The sequence below is a fragment of the Lycorma delicatula genome, chromosome 2, assembly GCF_047948215.1.
Source record: "Lycorma delicatula isolate Av1 chromosome 2, ASM4794821v1, whole genome shotgun sequence".
Classification (NCBI taxonomy): Eukaryota; Metazoa; Arthropoda; class Insecta; order Hemiptera; family Fulgoridae; genus Lycorma; species Lycorma delicatula.
The window spans coordinates 136,614,105-136,637,132 of record NC_134456.1 but is presented as its reverse complement, the minus strand read 5'-3'; the positions used below and the strand labels follow the sequence as shown (position 1 = coordinate 136,637,132).

General features: G+C 30.3%; 1 protein-coding gene across 2 annotated transcripts in view; it reads right to left on the bottom strand.

The window, feature by feature from the left end:
• The window catches only part of LOC142319234 (DNA primase large subunit-like), a 29,835-nt gene extending 6,840 nt beyond the window's left edge, over positions 1-22,995 (bottom strand). The window contains exons 1-8 of one of the 2 annotated variants that reach the window (XM_075356274.1): positions 22,926-22,995; positions 22,580-22,719; positions 21,386-21,504; positions 11,699-11,917; positions 6,312-6,524; positions 4,987-5,130; positions 4,022-4,210; positions 3,491-3,686 (exon numbers count right to left, since the gene is read on the bottom strand). In XM_075356274.1, coding sequence (XP_075212389.1) covers positions 3,491-3,686; positions 4,022-4,210; positions 4,987-5,130; positions 6,312-6,524; positions 11,699-11,917; positions 21,386-21,457 — 1,033 coding nt within the window. In that variant the 5' untranslated portion in view covers positions 21,458-21,504; positions 22,580-22,719; positions 22,926-22,995. The other variant, XM_075356273.1, reaches the window with a different exon arrangement.
• Between the last annotated feature and the right edge of the window lie 33 nt (positions 22,996-23,028).

Genomic DNA, 23,028 nt, shown 5'->3' with positions numbered 1-23,028 from the left:
TGCAAGCATTGGAAAGGGCAAGGAAGGAAATATAGTAGGTGAATACGGGCTGGGCAAAAGGAATGAAAGAGGGGACAGACTTATAGAGTTTCACACAAAGTATAATTTAGTAATTGCCAACACCCAATTTAAAAATCATAATAGAAGAATATACACTTGGAAAAAGCCAGGCGATACTGCAAGGTATCAGATAGATTATATCATGGTTAAGCAAAGATTTAGGAATCAACTCGTTGACTGCAAAACTTACACTGGAGCAGACATTGATAGTGACCATAATTTGGTGATAATGAAATGTAAATTGGGATTTAAAAACCTGAAGAAAAGGTGTCAGATGAATCGGTGGAATTTAGAGAAGCTTGAGGAAGAGGAGGTAAAGAAGATTTTTGAGGAGGACATCGCAAGAGGTCTGAGTAAAAAAGATAAGGTAGAAAATGTAGAAGTAGAATGGGAGAATGTTAAAAAGGAAATTATTAAATCAGCAGAAGCGAACTTAGGCGGAACAAAGAGAACTGGTAGAAAACCTTGAGTTTCAGACGATATATTGCAGCTGATGGATAAACATAGAAAATATAAGAATACTAGTGATGAAGAAAGTAAAAGAAACTACCGACAATTAAGAAATGCTATAAACAGGAAGTGCAAACTAGTGAAAGAAGAGTGGATTAAAGAAAAGTGTTCAGAAGTGGAAAGAGAAATGAACATTGGTAAAATAGACGCAGCATACAGGAAAGTTAAGGAAAATTTTGGGGTACATAAATTAAAATCTAATAATGTGTTAAACAAAGATGGTACACCAATATGTAATACGAAAGGTAAAGTCGATAGATGGGTGGAATATATTGAAGAGTTATATGGAGGAAATGAATTAGAAAATGGTGTTATAGAGGAAGAAGAGGAAGTTGAGGAGGATGAAATGGGAGAAACAATATTGAGATCTGAATTTAAGAGAGCATTAAAAGATTTAAATGGCAGAAAGGCTCCTGGAATAGACGGAATACCTGTAGAATTACTGCGCAGTGCAGGTGAGGAAACGATTGATAGATTATACAAGCTGGTGTGTAATATTTATGAAAAAGGGGAATTTCCGTCATAGACTTCAAAAAAAGTGTTATAGTAATGATACCAAAGAAAGCAGGGGCAGAAAAATGTGAAGAATACAGAACAATTAGTTTATTAACTAGTCATGCATCAAAAATCTTAACTAGTATTCTATACAGAAGTATTGAGAGGAGAGTGGAAGAAGTGTTAGGAGAAGACCAATTTGGTTTCAGTAAAAGTATAGGGAAAAGGGAAGCAATTTTAGGCCTCAGATTAATAGTAGAAGGATGATTAAAGAAAAACAAACCAACATACTTGGCGTTTATAGACCTAGAAAAGGCATTCGATAACGTAGACTGGAATAAAATGTTCAGCATTTAAAAAAAATTAGGGTTCAAATACAGAGATAGAAGAACAATTGCTAACATGTACAGGAACCAAACAGCAACAGTAACAATTGAAGAACATAAGAAAGAAGCCGTAATAAGAAAGGGAGTCCGACAAGGATAGTATCATTACTATCTCCGTTACTTTTTAATCTTTCCATGGAACTAGCAGTTAATGATGTTAAAGAACAATTTAGATTTGGAGTAACAGTACAAGGTGAAAAGATAAAGATGCTACGATTTGCTGATGATATAGTAATTCTAGCCGAGAGTAAAAAGGATTTAGAAGAAACAATGAATGGCATAGATGAAGTCCTACGCAAGCACTATCGCATGAAAATAAACAAATACAAAACAAAAGTAATGAAAGGTATTAGAAATAACAAAGATGGACCAATGAATGTGAAAATAGGAGGAGAAAAGATTATGGAGGTAGAAGAATTTTGTTATTTGGGAAGTAGAATTACTAAAGATGGACGAAGCAGGAGCGATATAAAATGCCGAATAGCACAAGTGAAACGAGCCTTCAGTCAGAAACATAATTTGTTAACATCAAAAATTAATTTAAAGGTCAGGAAAAAATTTTTGAAAGTGTATGTTTGGAGTGTCGCTTTATATGGAAGTGAAGCTTGGACAATCGGAGTATCTGAGAAGAAAAGATTAGAAGCTTTTGAAATGTGGTGCTATAGGAGAATGTTAAAAATCAGATGGGTGGATAAAGTGACAAATGAAGAGGTATTGCGGCAAATAGATGAAGAAAGAAGCATTTGGAAAAATATAGTTAAAAGAAAAGACAGACTTATAGGCCGCATACTAAGGCATCCTGGAATAGTCGCTCTAATATTGGAAGGACAGGTAGAAGGAAAAAATTGTGTAGGCAGGCCACGTTTGGAATATGTAAAACAAATTGTTAGGGATGTAGGATGTAAGGGGTATACTGAAATGAAACGACTAGCACTAGATAGGGAATCTTGGAGAGTTACATCAAACCAGTCAAATGACTGAAGACAAAAAAAAAGCACCAATATCTTCACATGAAAATAAGAATAACTTATTTTGTACGACATTGAGAACCCACATAAACTTTGCTGTATAAACACAGTTTTTTATAACAAAAATAAATAATTGTGTTGTCATTTTGCATAAATGAAGTTGAAGATTCAAATGAATCATTTGCGGCTGAAATTCTATTATTCTGACCAGAAGTTTTAGGCAAGGTTGTTGATGTATCAACAACCACTGTTCTCAAAACTGTTGATCAAAGTTTTAGTCTGCTGAGTTACAGTACCACTGGGAGATAAAAATATTTTAAGTGTAGGCTGAGGATTCCTTATCTTAATTAAATAGTTATAAGATCATTATGTAGATTTGCTTTCCTTTACTGTGCGAAGTCACTGCTTTTCAGCCCATATTGCACAGTACAAAATGGTTTTTACACAATCACAAAAAGCATGATGCACATTTCTACTTCTTCTCAACCAACTGATTACTGGGGTATAAGTTTATATGTCTAATCACTGATCATTAAAGTCTTTTTAGATGCTATTTAAAAGCAATAAAAAAAAATAAAAAATTCTTGGTGGTTTGGGAGAAAATCCAAGAAAACAGTTAACCTTTAACTTTTTCAACGGTAACTTTTGTTAAAATTTCACCAGTGAAAAAATTAACAGCAATTTGGAATATTCCTTTAATATAAACAAATAATTAGGGACAAGTAAGAACAGGTCATGGTAATGACTGCTTGAAGCACATAGTTGCTATGTGCTGGGCGATGGAGTTGCCACTTCTTGACGCCAGGAAAGTATATCAAATATATTTACTACTAATACTTTATTAATAACTAACATTATTAAACTTAATTATGTAACAAAAATTCAATTCTCTGAAATTTTTTGCAATTTTTCCTGTCTTTTCCTGATTTTTTCTAAAAATTCCCGAGTAAGTTTATATTTCCTGAATTTTCCTGCCTGTGGGAACCACATATTAGAATACCATAGTTACAGTGAAAAGAGATAATCGGTTGAAATTGATAAAACCTGTGATAACACTATATTTTAACTTACCTGTTGCAGATGGGGCAATTTGTGATATAGTTGTTTTAAGTTTAGCTAGATCCCAATGTTTAAAAGGACAACCATGTTGATCTTGTGCTCCAAGACTTTGAGAAATAATTTTTATACAACTATATGGTGTATAATTCACTTTTTTTCCTTCTCTACCAAAATTATGCCTTATATTATAAGCATAATTCTTGTCAAACTGAAAGAAAATAATAAAAATAAATCTCTGATTGGATTTTCTGTGAAATAATAGAAACATTAAACAAAATTAAAATTTAAAGAATTTGAATAAAATACTATTTCATAAAAAATATTACCTAAACGTGAAAATATATATGCTTAACTATTTTATTCTGAAGAAAGTACTGAATTCTTTAAGTTTAATTAAAAAAGTTGGCTGATATAAAAACTTTGCAAAAAATAATACTAAAAATTAAAACTGTATATTCTATATTAAGAATACTTTAATAAAATGTCTAAAACAATTAAAATTGAAATAATTCACAAATAAGTATCATAAAAATATCAGATAACCTTCTCATTATCAATGTCAGGTCTTTGAGTAAATTCATCCCGCCAGAACCTTAAAGCATCTTCCAAACTGACACCAATTCCTTTAAGAAATAAGCCATATTGCTGTCGTCCCCCATGACGTAAGTGATGTTCCTTACGTAATGTGTTATGCATGTGGCGCATACATAAGGGATATGATATTTTGGAAAGCTGAAAAATAAAATAATTACATTATTGTATATTAACTACAATACGTATAGAGTTTAATATGATCTAACATATTGTTTAAAGAAAACTAATATTAAAACAAAAAAAATAAAATAATAATAAATAGGGAAATATTAAATAAAATAAATAATTATAAATTAAGCAAACAAGTAAATTTATTTTAAATAAGATGGTAAAATTTAAACACTCTCCCTCCCCCACACACATATCCCTAAAATGCAAAAGAAAATAAATAAAATACATACTACAAAAACCACCAAGGAAACTATATAATTTTTTTCACGAGGATTTTCTACATGAGAAATGATATTATTGAAAAATCATGAACATTGTTCAATTATTATTTTTTTAATTCATATATAATAGCATTAAGAGGGGCTAACACAAGGAATTTGATTCCTCATGAAAATATGTATAACATTTTGCAATTAATTGCGACATACATTAATGTATTGCATGGTACCTTACTATTACAATTTGGAAAAAATAAAACCCAACAGAATACCATGACTTATGATTAAGTAGGATGCCTTAAAAAACTAACCATGAGTAAAAAATACAATATTTTTTTAGAAGAATAAAATTTTCTCATTCCAGTAGGTAAATTAAAGTGGATATATAGTGTCTTGACTTTATACTAAAGTTAAAATTATAAATATTTATAAAAAATAGAAGAAATGTTTGGTTTTAATGAAATGAACACTTTAATAAATTAATACAAAATAAAATTTAAGCAAAATAAGAACAAAAATACTAACAGCCTCAAGATTTTCAATAGAAACAGAATTTTTATTCTGAACTATAGAGTAATCCTTTCCAGTGTAACAATGAGGAAGAGAAGTCAAATTGTGAAACACTCGTTCATCTGCTTGTTCCAGTTGAGGTAATTTGCGAGAAGTGATCTGGAAAAATCATAAAAACAATTAGCAATTTGTGAGACTTGTTATTTTGTGCTGTCAGTAAACATACAAAAAAAAATTAATATAAAAGTTTATAACCCCCCCTCAATAAAAACCCCTGAAATGCAAACTGGTATTTACTAAATTATGTCAACACACCTACATGTGTAAATAAAATACCTACCACAACAAAGAACAAGAAGGAATATGAATCATGATGTATTACATATATTAACAATTTTTTGTTAGGTTTATAATAAACAATATTCAATTAAAAACATATATATAAATATAATGCTGTCAGAAAGTTCACTGAATTGAAATATATTTTTTTTATTAACATAAAAAACTATGCACAACTTTTAGCATTTAATACTGCAGTAATAATAGTACAAGTTTTGTGTAACAGCTTATCAGATTGTAAAAGTTCAAAATAAAACAAATTTGTTGATACAAAAGTAGTGAATTCTTAAAATATGGAACATAATCTCTAAAAGAGTAAATCTCTCTGTTATTTATATCTCTTTGCAGCAGTCGTGAAAACACACAAAACACTAGTTGTTATGAAGAAAGATAGAAATCCCTGTTAGAAAGATTAATTATTTTAGAAGGAATCAATTTTGTATAATCCTTTGAAATACTTAAAAAAGATTCCTTAGTCAAATGACCGAGTACAGTTTAAATCTGTTTTATTAATAATGTATATGATATGTATTCAATAAACATTAATTATTATTATACAAAAATAACTCTCCATGTAATTTAAATTCCCCGTAATTGTATTAAAATTCAGATATTATTTATTTAAAAAACACTTTTGTTATTTTCTTAACAAAAGCTTTTAATGTGTGATGTACCTCATTTCATTACAATATTGCTTAAAGGTTCATGTGGTTAGCATCAAATCTGATGCCTTCTAAAAAAGAAATCAATTAACATCATACTTATCAATAAGCATATTACCCACACTCAAGAGTAGAATATTGTACCAACCTACTGCTCCCTAACCAGCTTGTTATTTTGTGTAGTGAAAGAAATATAATAAACATCTACAAATAAATATTTAAAGGAGTATCTACAATAAATAAATTAATGAATTATATTTAAGTGTTTTTTAAACATAAGTAGGAAAGTAATGAACTATAAATTACATTAAAAAATGAATATGCAAATATATAGCTTACAACAAGTTCTTGAGCAAGTTGAGCTCTGAATAAGAAGCTAATAACAGAAATAATATCACTACTTGTAATGAAAGCAAATCCGTGTCTCAAGAATACACGTCGTGTCCTAACTAAGTCAGCAACTTCAACAAATGGAACTTGAAAATATTCTACACCTGAAGTCAACATTCCATGTGAATATTCCATCAGTGACTGTCGCTCAGCATCATTAATCTATGAAAAGAGATTTTAAAATTCCATAAATTCATTCCATTTAATATATGTAATTAAAAAAATCTTACATAACAACTATGTACAAGGGATATCTCTAAAGTCAAGACCGCTGGGAAATTTTTCTACTTAAGGTTGGTGAACCTGTCGTCCATGGCCATGCTAATAATTATACACTGCCATTGCAGTGTATAATTATAAGTTGTCTATATATAGTGTCTATAAGTTGTCGTGTTGTAGTATCTTTGATTATGTGCGAGTTATTATGTTATAAAATGAATAGTGATGAATAGTAATGATTGTGGTGACATCAATTTTCCTATGAAAATTGATGTCGCCACAGATTGAAATGCATGAAGTCATATGTGTTTTAAACCATGAAAAGGTTAAGCCGGCTTTAATACATAGGCAGAAATGAAGAAAGATAGAAATCCCTTGTTAGAAAGATTAATTATTTTAGAAGGAATCAATTTTGTATAATCCTTTGAAATACTTAAAAAAGATTCCTTAGTCAAATGACCTATGAACATAAGTCAAACGATTTATGTACATACATCTCTGAAACAAAGCTCTGATATATAATAAAAATATTGGCAATGGGGGACAGTCTAATTAAAAGCCATTCAAACTGTTAAAAATATATATATAATCTTCATCTAAGACTGACATCACATGTAACAGGTTGCTGAGTACAGTGATAATGTAATGAATGAAAGAAAGGTCTGAAAATGGTGTGAAAGGTTTAGAAATAACAGAATTAATGTGTATGATGAAAAATGTTGGGGAGGCTCTCGATAATCACCTAAGACTTGTTGAAACGCGTTGATAATAATCAGAAAAGATCGTCACTCAACGATTTACGACCTGGCCCTTTTTTCCTGATGTTTCATGGTCGGATTGTTCATCATCATTAAGGCTTCTGAAAGGTTTGTGCATACTGGGTGCGGCACGTCACAAAAAAATCTGAATGGGATCTGCTTCGGAATTTTTGATGTGCTACACAGAAAAAGGTGATGAGTTCCTTAATTCAATTGTTGTTGGTGATGAAACATGGATTTTGTATTACACGCCAGAGAGAAAATGGCAGTCAAGGGAATGGCATCATCCTCAATCACCAACCAAACCAGCAAAGGTCAAGCCACAGCCATTTGGATGCAAACTGATGGCCACAGTCTTTTGGGATCGGTTTGGCATACTGCTAATTGATTTCATGCCTCATGGAACGACTATAAATGCAAAAGCCTACTGCAAAACTCTGTGTAAGATATGGTACGCCATTCAAAATCGGCGTCAACCTGCTGCACGATAATGCATGTCCCCATGTAGGCGGTCCAACACATGATTTACTGAGAACATTTGGATGGGAAATTTATGATCATCCACCATATAGTCTGGACTTAGCTGCTTCTGATTACCATTTGTTTCGGAAAATGAAAGAATTTTTGAGTGGTAAGCAATTCACGGGTGACAATGAAGTGAATAGTTTAAGGTATGTAGTTTAAGAGAAATAAAAAATATTTATCAAGTTTCAGAATAAATTTTTTTACACTGAAACGGTCCTTACGTTAGAGATAATCTCTCGTATTTATACAAACATCAACATAAAATTAAGTTATAAATTACTGCAGCTGTTATAATAAATCAGTGTAAAAGGAAATCAATAAAAAAATATATACAATACAATCTACAGTACAAGTGTAAAAAAAGACTTGATCAAATAGGATGATACAAGCTTTGATAACTAATATAATTAAAAGTTATCAGACATAAAATCTTGTAAAAAAAGTTTTATTTACAAATAGTTTTTTAAGTTTCCAGATCTATTTTACTTTATTACCAAAAAAAATAAATATATATATATATAATCTTCATCTAAGACTGACATCACATGTAACAGGCATCCTTGGTTTATTATAACGGATGATTTATGTACATACATCTCTGAAACAAAGCTCTGATATATAATAAAAATATTGGCAATGGGGGACAGTCTAATTAAAAGCCATTCAAACTGTTAAAAATCTGATCCTGCAATAGGTATAACATGAAAATTTTAAGGGAATGTTTACAATATATAAAATAAATTCTAAAACAATAAATCTTTCATATTGTTTACGTTTCTTTGCAGCAGATGTGAAACACTAGTTATGAAGAAACATAGAAAATATCCAATTAGACAAGTAAATTACTGTGTGATAAATCAGGTAGTTTTCACATTAGTAACAGGAAAATTAATAATTTTTTGGAAGGTCAACGTTGATAAATGTCACTGGTCAATCACTTACTGAGCTGTGCAGTGTGTGGATAAGTGTCATGTAGTCAACGTATGACTTAATAATAAAAATATCAACTATTTCTTTATAATGTTAAAAAAAAACTTTTGATCTTTCAGTTATGTTATCAAAAAAAAAAAGTTGAAATTAGTTTTTCAGCATTTCCTTATTATTACAGTATAAATGGACTATCTATAAATTTAATAAAACAAAAGAAATAATTAATTAAAAATTATCTGAAAATAATTATTTATTTTTTCAGTTAAAAGATTGATAGATATCAGTTTGTTTTTAAAATTTAGCAGAAGTGAGACAATTTATATTGACTACTACTACACCTGTGTAGGTAAAAAGGGTATATGGGAATACTTGCTCTGCTGCATAGGAGATGCTGCCTCTGGATTTTGGCAGCTTATCATACGATCTCAAGAGGGGCTGTATATTTTTAGGTTTGCTCTTGACTGTACTGACTGCTGTTCGGTCTGCGATGTGGAGGAAACTCTGTACCATGTCTTCTTCTGTTGTACGAGGTTCCAGGATGCATGGAGGTGCATGCTGAATGCCCTGGATAGGGTGGACATGTTCAGATCTCAGGATTTTCAGCAGATAATGCTTCAGGATGTGAAGCAGTGGACTATTACTGCAAATTATAATAGGAAAGTTTTAGAAAAACTTAGAAACACAGAAAAAACTCATAAAAGATGGCTATCATTGGCGTGGCCTGCAAGGGAATGAGGTGTCAGAGGGTGCTGCGTTGGACAGGTCTGCGGCTGAATGCCTTGGGGGCCCTCTCAAGCATGAGGGGGGTTGTTTTGGTGTGGTGAGGCTGTGAACACTCCGCTCCCGGTGCCTGAGGGCATTACTCACGTTTTTAGTGATTATGGCTGATGGTTGTGTGGGTAAGTAATAAGTTGGCAAGTAGTTGAGTTTTGTGTGTGTTAGATGGCAAGTTTTTGGTTATGTACTCTGGGTGAGATTATGGAAATTGAATTAACTGTTGAGTGTTTTGGTGGATAAGTTATGACTTATGGCCATGTCTTCATGAATGTTGTGCGCTTGTCTTGTGTTGGCTTGAGTGTATGAATGTATAAATGTGTGTGGTACGTCTTAGTACCTGTCAAGTTTGATATTTTTCTGGATGTCTTCTTCCTTTAGGTATTTGTGGTTTGCAGTGTGTGTGTGTGTGTGTGTGTGTGTGTGTGTGTAGTGGTCTGGTATGGATGATGTTTGCTTGTGGAGACTGAATGCATGTGAGTGCCTACCCCCCCCCCTTCTGAAGTAATGCTTTATTAGCGGTTTCCCAGGGGTGGAGGTTTAGTTGGTAGTGTCCTGGAATTCATACCATTTTCTGTAACATCTTGAGGAACCTGTTAGCAAATCTGACACTGCTTTGGCACCCATAAATGGGGTACCTCCATAAAAAAAGACCTGTGTAGACTGCACACCAATTCAGAAAATTTTGGGAGTTTCATCTACTTAAATCATTATAAGAATTTTTATGAAGAATACTGGTTCCACCTCAATATTTTTGAATATATTTAACTGGTGTAATACTCCAACGTTATTAAATAATTTTGAATTTACTTTTTTGTCTAAATAACAAATTTATTTAACTCTATTCATTTACATCTGCACATAAAGTAAAACAACAATGAAGTTATTCTTGTTTTTACCAATTTCTCAAATTATTTTTAGATGTACAAGAGTTCTAAATTTCAAATATATCATTATATGTGAACACCATCATTTCCTTTTTTAATTTAAAATCTTTTTTTGTTTTCAAAATATGTTTGTTCAAATCAAATGAGTTAGTACAAAACAAGAATTTTTGAAGGAAAGCAGGTTATCACTGGTATAGCAAAAATTTAATTATCATTTATAATATAGTCATTAACGCTATAGAAGATACTTTTTAATAATAGTACAATATAATCAGTGGAATACAGACATGTGTGTATGTGTATGTGTATATGTATGTGTGTGTGGCATCAAGCTGCACATATCTATGTTATGTGTGATGCTAAGAGGGACAATGTTTACTTTAGCTCATTTAGCACTAAACAACTTTTAGTAGTTGAAGACATTGGATTTTGTTTGAATGTAACTTGAAAGGGTAGAATAGAGTAAAAGCACATTTTTCATTTTGGCCCTTTTATCACCAAGATACAGATATATGATTAATATTCTAACTTTAAACATGATTGCAATATTTGTTAAAAAATTTGAGGAATGGCTGTGTCATTCAAATGTAGCAGAACTCTCCGACATGCTAAAAACTAAAAAAAACCTGAATTTTGAATTTTTACTTCATAAAAATTAATTTCTAATAAAGTTCCTAATTATTAATCTGAAACTAAACTAAATTCAAACATTTCTAATAAATTTCTCTACAATTAGTTGCATACACCAATGGCATTCAGTGATTTAAATCAACACAGCTTATTTATTAGTTTTGCAAGATAATCTAATTTGATGGAGTAACAAATATTAATTACAATACCTTTGATATTACTGATTAGTTGCAATATATCCCATAGCTAACAGAAAGTGTTTCATAAAGCACTACAAACAGGAAAAAATAAACAGAAAAATTTCAAAAATACTGTAACTCATCTATTTCATATAATGATTTCATATGCACGTAACAATTACAACTCTAGTAAATTAATCTGCTTCTAATTCTCCAAAAATGGATAAGTTAAACAAAAGAGTTAATTTCTTTCAAATGAATATAAGTTCCCTTGGATAAATCTTTTAAAAATTCATGAATGTACAATAAACAGCAACAATGAGTTACTTAAAAAGTAAATTATATCTATCAAGGACAAATGCAAACACTAGTAAACAATGAAACTAAGTTTTTAATGAAAATTAATTAATCCTGTAAAGTTATCTTAAACTTACTGATTTATAATTAAGACCATTAATTTGAAGAAATTTATTTTTTCCTTCACTTGTTAGAGAAAACCAACGTAAACGAAATAACTCCAATTCACGTTTTAAGAACCATCTTCTAAGATCTTCAGTTCGACAATAAGCAAGACGTAAAATAAAATGAGATATATGATCACGACGGCGCACCGCAACATCTGCTTCAGTCTGGTTACAACCACTGGCATTGATCTAGTTAGGAAATCAGCAATATCAGTAATAAATTAGTTCATAAATTATTAGTTAGCTACACCTAGGCAAAATTTTTAACTTTTAGGTATACAGTAAATTATCTATAACTATGACTGCTTGAGACCAAGTATAGTGGCGCAGTAAGCAACTTTACCTAAAGCATATATAGCAGATGTTACTTATCACAAAATTATTTTAGTTTAATTATTTTAGTAAAATAACACATATGATTCACAAAATTTTTTTTTACTAAAAAAAAAATAATGTTATTATTTTGGTTAAAAAATAATCATTATTTTGACTTCAAGCATTGTTATGATTTTTTTTTTGTGTAATCTTTTATTCTTTTTGCTTGAAGTGTGAGCAATATTAGTTTTAATACATTACTTTACACTCTACCGGTTAACTTATGAAATAAAAATATACGAATGGCGCACATTACTATAACGAAATGTGTTGTCTTCAAATGAGGACAGTGCTAAGAAGTGCTATTGAGTTAGTGCAGTATTTGACCACCACAATGACTTTCTATGGACCACCAACCAAAGTCATTTTGTATTACATTTTTGTTAACTAGATTTTTTGCTTACTGACTTGATATGAATTATTTTTATTTACTGAATACATTATTTTTATTTACTGCAGTACTTGGTAAACATTCCAATAACCAATTTATCAGAGGGAAACCAATTTGGGTATAAATATTGGAGTGTGTGTAGCATAAGTGCCTATTGTTTTAGTTTTGATTTTTAATGCGGGAAGGAAAGTTTAGGAAATAAAACTCGATTGGGCTTGAATGTTGTTGAAAGCTGTTGCTCGTTGTTGAATATACTCTGAGTTATGAAGTTTATTATGATAATTCTTTTCACATCTTTCAACCTTACGTGAGAATTCAGAGGCTTGGGCTTCTGATGCACTGGAACAATACAAGCTAATAGACTCAAAAACTGTTCTATCAAGCCTCAGAAAGATTAAAAAAAAAAACAAGGGAACTTTTGATTACTGTTTTGATAAAAACAAGAAATTTAGTAATAAATATATACATATAAAAATTAATTTAGTAATATATATATTTTAAATATTCATGATTAAAACTGATTACATTTAAAAAAAAATAAAAACATGTTTAGAAAGTGAAAAAAGAATGATTTTATAAAGTTTTTTGTTGATTTCTAAATGACATTAAATATCATCCTTTCTTACCATTGTCCTCATTTGAGGACAGGGTTTTTCTCCACTTAGGAAACTAAAATTTCAAAATTTCTTTCACAGTGTCTAAACAGCCTATAAGGAAAAATGGTTGTGAAATTCAAGTAATTCTAGAAGAAAAAAAAGAAATTTGGCAAATAATGGGCTAATAATGGTTAGTAGTTTTATATTATTATCTCTAACTATTACTAAAGTCATCCTGATTTTGTAACATGAATAAATAGATATTATACACAAAAAAATTTCGGTTGGTTGCTGCTTTGTTCAATTCATAAGGTCAACTTCTAATTTAATCTTAATATATTTATAATCTGTATCTTTTAAATTACAGAAAGCATTTATTTATTCTTCACATTAATTTCTGTTTTAAATTACTAATCACATAGTTACCTCTCTCTTTAAATCATATAGTTATAAATTTATTGTTAAAATAATGAACACAAAACATTTTTTACATTAAAACAGAAAAAAATTTGATTAATTAAAATTACAAATAAAAAAGAACAGAGTTTAATTCTACATAAAGTACACAAGAAAAAAAAAATAGTACTAAAAGGTTACAAATAATTATATTTTTATTTATTAACTAAAGTAAAAGTATTTACAATAAATAACTACTTTTGAAGTCTGTGCCAGCCAACACAAATTAAATATAAAGTTAGTACCTCAACTGACTGCTAGGCGGCTAAAACAGGATTCCCACAAGTAAAGTGGGATCTCAAGAGCATACAAGAGAGAGCCTCTCACAATCATACCTCATCTTGAGTTTTCTAAGGCTGAGGCAGGTCACTAATAGGCTTGGTGATATTTACCTAAGCATCTATAAAGTAATCTTATATCATATTTTAGTATTTTGCATTTTATTGCAGTATTATATTTTAAAACTTCTATTACCAATTTTGCATTGTTTGAAGTAGGATTTGTATCATACAGATCATGGTTTTTTTTTTTTATTTAACCTTTGTTGGCTGGCACTGACTTCAAAAATAATGATTTGTTGCAAATACTTTTACTTTAGTTAATAAAAATATAATTATTTGAAACTTTTTAGTACTATCATTTCTTGAAGTCGGTTTTTGTTTTTACTTTTAATTCTTAGTGATATCTAGTAAATCTAAATATATATATATATATATATATTTAATAGATAAGTTTAAAAATAATAATATATATATATATATTATTAATATAATTAAAATATGAGTAGGCCTACTAAACAAACTGCTCAAATTTTTTTTAAAGGAAAATTTTTTTATGTTTAAAAGAAAGTTGCAGACAAAAGAATGATTGTTTAAGAAAAATAGAAAAAGAATTGCCATGAATATTTCTGTAGACTTCTTAACAACAAGAATGTAGACTCTCACCGATGAGAACATACAAGTCAATTCTTACAGAATAAAATTGGAGAGTCATGCTCATAGTGGCAGTTTAATACATAAACATTAGTCAAACGAACACAAGAGCAATGTTCTCACTGCCTCAGCTTGACATACGAGGAAGAAGAGTTACCGAAGCTGTACTCATAAAATTTGATGACAAGAGTATTAGTCTTAGAATGAAAGATGTTGATGGTTGCAGAGTCATTTCACCAGTCTGTACAACATTCCAAGTGACAGGGCAGTGATAGACCTCTGCAAGGAAAATTTTGCCAAGGTGATGATTATGTGACTCTTAGTCGAGTTAAAACTTAAGATGGCATCGCCTTATTTGATTTGAACCCAAATAAGTTACTAAATAGACCACATGATGAGAAAGCCTGACAGAAATGATGAGGTTGTGTAATCTATCCGATTTACAGGTTTCATTTATGCATGTAGACATTTAGACAAGGCTTGTGGGAGCCCGATTTAAAAATGAAGAATATTATTTATTGCAAATTTATAATATTTAACTTGCTTCATACAGAGTGATGTCGGTTGGGAATTTGTTGTATGAATATTTATCTAATCTTGCAAAATTAGAATTTATAATTGTATAATTTAAATATTTATATTATAATTTTGCAATTAGGGATAATTCACTTTTTTCACCATTTTCTATAAATTTAAATGTAGGATAAATATTTATATGGAGTTTAGAGGAAATTAGCCAAGGGGAAAACAAAGGAATGATTGTTTAAGGAAGAAAAATAGAGAAAGAAATACCATGAATATTTCCATGGAGACTAAACAACGATAATATAGACTGTTATTAATATCCTAGTTATACAGGGAGTAGAACAAAATGGTACTAGTGCAAGCAGTCAGCGGCTAAGGGTGTTGAACTGTTCAGTTTTTGTATTTTTCCTAAGATTTTCATCGGATTTAATTAAAATTCCTATGGGAACATTCTGAAAGTATACACTTTCGATTAAAAAAAAATTATCAAAATCGGTTAACTAACTAACATCAGAGATATTGTGTAATGTACATTAAAAAAAAAACAAAAACTAGTTGAACTGATAACCTCCCCCTTTTTTGAAGTCAGTTAAAAATTGCTTAAGAATGTGAGTTTACAAGGGGTCAACATCTTTAACAACAAATTTAACCCCAACAACATAAGTCATGCAATATGTTGAGATTACAATTCAATTTTCAAATAAAAAAATAAAATATGATCATACGTAATTTAATCTGAATAATAAAAAATAAATTAAGATCCAAAGAGTGATGGAGCTAGTTAAACATTTTTATAAAGTTATTTATTCTGAATGGAAGCAGTAAAATAAAACTTATTAAAAAACAAAACCTAAACCTGTATGTCTAAAATTTGAATTAGGTTTTAAAATTAACTTAAAATGACTTGAAATTTTATAGAAAACCCCACAGCTATTACATTTTTCACTGTGCACAATAATTTTTATACCTGAAATTTATTTATGAGAAACAGTTTTCATGAATTTATACTTGTTTAGAGTTAATACAAAGGAATTTAAGAAATTAATTATATTTTTCCTCTTCCTGTCATTTTCCTAGCAGAAGAAGCATTCCTACTTCACATCTGAATTAAATGACACTGCTATGAAGTACCAGATTTTTTATCTTCATTTCAGTTTCTTGTATACTATATGTTATAAATCATGGTAAACAGTAGTAATCACTGTTGTTATTCCCCAGATATACCCCTAAATTAAATTACATAACAAGAAACTGAAAAAATGAATTAGTACAAGCACTGAAAAATGCTTTCATAAACAAAAATTTAGATGAATGGAACATCTTATATAATTTTTCAGGCTAAAACAACCAAACATATGAAGAACATGAAGGTTGCTGACTTCCTAGGTAAAGTGTAGCGTCTTTGCCTTTCAACCAGAAGGTTGTATGTTTGAATCAAATAAATAAAACAGCAACTGCAACTGGGAAGTAAGCCTTGGGTAGTAAGGTCTAAATAAATACATTTTAGCCAGTAGAGTTACAACAATTTTAAGAAATGTTATTTGTATTAAATGCTTGATAAAATTATTTTTCAGTTATTTAGAATACGCATAAATAAAAGGTAAAAATGAATATTTTTTTTACACAGTTATATTTAATCCATTACTTGTCTAATACTGTAGATTAAAAATGTCAGGGTGTTTATCAACTTGTATTATCCAACTTTATTAATCAAAATCTACTTTACTTTTATTTAGTGATCATCCAAATTTTTTAAACCATTCTATTAAATGTTTTCATAAATTTTATGAAACATATGCTAAAGTAGGGTTGTTTAATCAAAGTTGTTCCAACTAAAGCAAAAACTAACCAATTAATTCAAAATAGTGCTCTGGAATTTATTTAACTGATTATGATTAATTTTTATCATTAGATGCAAAACAAATTTTTAATATAAATTCACTATTTATTTAATTGCACAATTGTAGATTTAATAAACCAACTTACTGCCATAATATAGATAAATCAGAAACTAAAATAAATACATTCATTATTGTACAATAAATGTAATAATCAATTTTAAATACAATATAGAAAAACACATTTCTGAATAATGGTACATGCATATTAGTAAGATCATCCTATTTCTATTCTAAGAACTGGATACTAATAAAGGGCGATTCAAAGAAACGGGAAATTTTGAAAGTTGTGTTGGTAGCCGTGGGCGATTGGTACCACTTGATAAGTGGCGCCAGCCTCTCTAACCTAACCTGCCATTTAGTTGTCATGGATCCTTGTAGTGGTGCGGAACGTGCAATTGGTATCAAAGCGTTTTACAAAAACAATGGCAGTGTGTAGGGAGAGCGCGTAGAGAATTTCGCCGTCATTTTAATCTGGGACGGCACGACCGTGTTCCATCAGCACATGCAATTAAAACATGGATATCTAATTTTGAGGAAACTGGTTCGGCAATGAAAAAGAAACCTCCAGGCCGTGAACGAACCGTCCGTACACCACAGAATGTTCAAGCTTTACAAGATGCTATCACACGAAGTCCACATAGGTCAATCCGTCGTCTCTCAGCATCTTTACAATTGCATAGTTCAAGTGTTCGAAGAATGTTAGTGAAGGACTTGCAATTCAATCCATACAAGTTGCAGATCGTCCAGGAACTGAAACCGAACGATGCGGTTGTGCGAGCACAATTCTGTAATGTAATGCTTCAGAAGATAAATGATAACGAAGAGTTTGTTCACGAACTGTGGATGTCAGACGAAGCGCATTTCCACCTCAGTGAATTTGTTAATAAGCAAAATTTCAGATACTGGGCACAAGAAAATCCTACGCAGCTACACCAGCGTCCGTTACACAGCCAGAAACTGACCGTGTGGTCTGCTATGTCATCTTACGGTGTTATAGGCCCTTATTTTTTTTTGAGGATGACAACGGTCTTGCGATTACAGTGACGTCGGCTCGTTACGTAGCCGTGCTTGAAACCTTTGTTGTGGAATAACAAAATTCTTAACACAGCCTGGTTTCAACAAGACGGAGCAACGTCACATACTGCACGGATATCGATGGCAGCTGTACGCCGATTGTTTGGACAATGTGTCATTTCACGAAGTGGTGACATTAGATGGCCTGATCTCTCAGCTTGCGATTACTTTTTGTGAGGTCACCTTAAAAGCAAAGTGTTCCACAGTAGACCTGCTACAACGGAAGAACTGAAGGCAAAGATCCGAGATGCAATTGCGGAAATTCCAGTTGAGATGTTACGTCAAATCATGAACAATTTAACGAAGAGATTTCGTGATTGTTTACGTAAAAGAGGAGGTCCCCTGCAAGATGTCATCTTTAAAAAATAAACTAAAATGTATGTATCTTAAAATGGCAACATTTGTACAATTACATGAAATAAAATTCATTTTCTAAAAAAAAGTTTCATTAACGTTATTTAATTTTTAAAATTTCCCGTTTCTTTGAATCACTCTGTATTTTAATTTGCTTATAATTATTTCTTCCTCTATGTTTAGTGTTTTCAAGTTGATTTATGCTTCATCAGAGCACATGAATATATAAATGTTGGATTATAAGCACGATTAAAAAATAAAAATACAGTGGTATGATTAAAATCTTAGTTACAGATAGAAAATATAGTTATATAAAATTGCATTTTATAAATTGTATATCAGTGACTAAGATTTTAAACACATCTCTCTACATTTTAACTTTTTAACTGTATTTTTAATCTAAAATTTATATATTCATATATTATGATGAAGCAGAGATCTAAGTGCAAAAGTATTAAACATAGAGAGAAAAATGAAGAAAGATTAACAGCAAAGTAAATGAGGCATTTACTGAAATGAGGTATTTTTGCAAGTAAATACTATCTTGAATGTTCACAAAAAAAAAAAGTTTGCTTTATTTTCAATAATAAAATTATGAATGAAATATAAATTTAAATAATTTTCTGATTTTCCTTTTGTAGAGAAGGTTTTGTTAATACCATACTCCTAGCTTGTGAAAGTTTATTAAACATATTTCACACAATGTAGCAAGTAAATAAGAAATCAAAATTAGAACCAGCCAGTCTCAAAGTTACAAAGACCAACAGAAAAGATTTATGTTCTGAGGTATCATTCACAAATGATCCCTGCTTCCAATTAATTCTTACTGATATAACTAAGCTGTTAATATATAACACAGGTGTTACCACTGCTGTACTCGTATAGCAGAATAGCTATTTTGCTACACTGAATAAAACTAAAATAACTTTCTTTTTTACTAAAAAAAAAACCTACCGTATTTATTCGAGTACCCCCGCCCATGAATAAGCCCCGCACCACGATTTTCCGGACCGAAAATCTAAAAAAAAAAATCAAGTATACACCGGTATTTTAAAGTACAACAGATATGATAAAAAATACGAAAATATTCAGAAAGCACTTAATTCGTTCATTTAAATTACAATACTAATAATTAATTATCGTAAGTACTAGTTTAGTTCAGAATCAGTAGGCCAGTAAAACGAAAAGAAAGTATCATGTTGAAAAGGATCATTTCAATACACTTTTTAATATGGGATTTTATTTTTAATTAATCACTGTCAATGTCTGTAGAAGAGTTACCGGTAGTCTCCACGTCGCTCTGTCAAAGGTGATTTGTCTTCACTACTATCAAGCTCATTAGATATTCCGTATTTTTTAAAACTTTAACTTACTAATTTCATGGAAATACCTTCCCAACGCATCTTTTATCCAAACACAAATCTGGTTAAAATCTGGGCGTTTGATTCTTCCTGTAGGCGTGAGAAAGAAATTTTCATCATTTACTGTACAGTTGTTTTAATGCAGATTTGAACAGTTTTTAATGCTGACATCTAGTGGTTGCAATAGAGATGTCAATCTGCCTGGAATTATTACTTGATCTGTCATACCCTTCTTTAAAATGTCTTTCACTTTATCAGTCGTATGCCCCCGAAAACTATCCATTACTAGCATACCAGTATTTTTTTTATTAAGTAAATCTCCTGATCGCTTTTGCCATACACACCTGATCCAATCTAAAATTAAGTTTTCGTCCATCCAACCTGATTCCTGTGCTCTGATAATAACTCCATTTACCTGTACGGTAGGAAGAGTTTTTATTTTAAAAACAATGTATGGAGGTAATTTTGATTCATCAGAAATAATGCAAAGCATAACACTACATCTTTGTTTTTCATTATCACCAGTGCGAATCGTAACACTTTTTTCACCTTTATTGTTTACGGTTTTGTTAAATGGCATTTCAAAATATACGGGGGTTTGATCAGCGTTTCCTATTTGAGAAACCAATTAGCCTTTATCTTTTCTAAGATTTATTACGTATTTGTGAAAATGTAATATTTTTTGTTCAGAAGCGTCTGGAAGTCGTTGAGATATGGTCGTCTTTCGTCTTATTGACAAACTGACGATTTCGTGAAAAAAAATCGTGTTATCCATCCACGGCTTGCTTTAAAATCAACTTTATTCAATGATTTAGCGATTTCACGAGCATATGATTGACACAATTCTGTCGTGACAGCATAACCGCATTTCCTTTTTTCCATAACAAAGTCATACAATTTGTTTTCTACGTTTGTGTATTTTGGTTTTAAGCCACGAAAAATAATTATTATCAGTGCCTTTCATCAGAAGTTGTTTCTTCTTAACGCCAGTCTCAAATGCAGCTTTCATCTACGTCAAATTTTCTTCCTGCTACCCGATTTCCAATTTTTTCAGCCTCTTCTATAACGCGCAGTTTTTCATTTACTGTAAAAGATCGTAGACGCTGTCCTTTTGTACTCATTTTAATGACGTAATTAAAATAAATCACTGTATTAAACTTTACAAGATAAACTAAACAGATAAAATGCACATAACCGTCCACACATACAAACAGTACAATGACTATGGAGACTAGACAAGACGATGATGGGTAACTGATACTGTAACTGTAATGTCATTAGAACCGGATGCAGCCTATGCAGAATGAATCAGTTTTATAAAAATACCGTAACTTCGTTCCTATCGATAATATGAACAGGATGTTAATAATTAAGGATGTATTCTGTATAAGGGGCATCCAGTATTGAAAAATGAAAGCCTAATGTAACTATATTTTGTCATTGAATTTAGGTACTTCTAAGAAAACGTTTACTTTACATAAATTATCCTGGCTAAAGGCTATGTCTTAAGTAAGCCCAGCACCCTTATTTTTTCTCTCCAATTCTAAGAAAAAAAGTGCGGGGGGTACTCGAATAAATACGATAATTCCACAACTATTTTAAGTTCTACCAGTCCCTAACCATTTAAAAAAATAATTAATCCATAAAAATTAATTCATGCAAAAATTAAGAAATATTAAAACCAATACTTACTAATTTGACAAATGATTTTAATTCTGGAAACTTTTTCAGTTCTGACAAGACTCCTTTCTTAATTTCATCCATATTACCTCCACCTTCACGTACATAAACTAGTTCAACAATTCTTAAAACTGTTAACAAATTCAATTTCATTAGTGTAAAATAAAAAAATGCTCAATAATTTTAAAATGCTGTTTCATGAACAAATAGGTATAAAATAAAAACATTCGCCTTCATACCTATTACTATTAATACATATAATTTCACTCGTCCAGATTTACACCCATAATTCTTATTAAAAATGAGGGTGTATTATTTCATAAAGAAACTGTTTTGGTTACAGGCGATGGTGTAATAAAGTAATCTGTCACTTAACTAGTGGAAAATAAAGACTCAGCTCTTGATTATTAATGAGTCAGTCAGTATCATCACTGACTATTAAACTAAACTCCCTGGATTCTATTCCTGGCAAGGGATTTTCATGGCAAAATAGAACTGTTTTTTAAGATCTCATTAATAAAACACTATATACTCAAAAGAAAAAACTGATGGCTGAGGAACCTTATAGATTTAAACAGTACACTGGATTTTGTTGTACATTTGTATCTTATCTAGCAGCACAAAATATATTTTCATTAAAAAATTACTTTATAACTCCAGAATTATTTACTGTTCTCAAGCAAGAAATTGTTAAACCAATAAAAATCAATTTTCTATTATAGCTCTAGATAAAAAAAATATTGGGTTAAACTGAGAATGTACTTCTTTTACTGGTCATTTATTAATTTTAATTATGAATAATTTTTTTTCATCAATATAATAGGTACAAAAAATTCATGATGCAACTGAATTTCAACATTATACACACATACTAGTTCTTTATCTCTCTGCTGTTGTACAACAGGAATCAGCTCAAACAAATTACAATATGTTTTAAGTAAAAAAAATATATAATTGAAATCATTAAATATACATGAATTAAAGAAGTAGGTTTAATCTTATATAGTGATTGAAGGTTTGATTTCCAATACTAGTCAGACTTTCATAATCAGTTATTTTATTCAAAACATATGTAAATGAATACAAGCTACATGCATCACAGCAAATTATGTTTAAAATATATACAAACAAAATTCCAATGGTATTTATAAACAGAAAATAGACTTAATGAAAAGCATTCTTAATAAAAGTAAATAAAAATCTCACCCTGTAATCTTTCCACTGCAAACTCATCAAATTCTTCGAGAGATATTTCCCCAGTAGGAGGAATTCTATAAAACTGCAAATCATGAGGATATATTTCTGAAACAGTTCCTCCAAGTTCAGACTTTATAATTCTTTTACGTCTGAAATCCATTGTAGAAAATGTCAGTTCTACAAATTTATTAATTTAAAGGTTAAAGAAAAACTATATTAAGTATAAATTAATACATTTTTTTTAAACCAACAAAAAAATAACACTCATTGAAAACAAAACACAAACACTTAAATTAAATAAATATCTCCTGCCTTGATATTAAATTAATATCTTAAACTTAACCTCTTTATTTACCATCAAATAGAAATGTGTGATTGCCGCCAAAACTGTCATCATTAAACAAAGCAGCCAACATTGTAAAAAGGCCAACGCCTTAGATCTTTCAAAATAATTTATT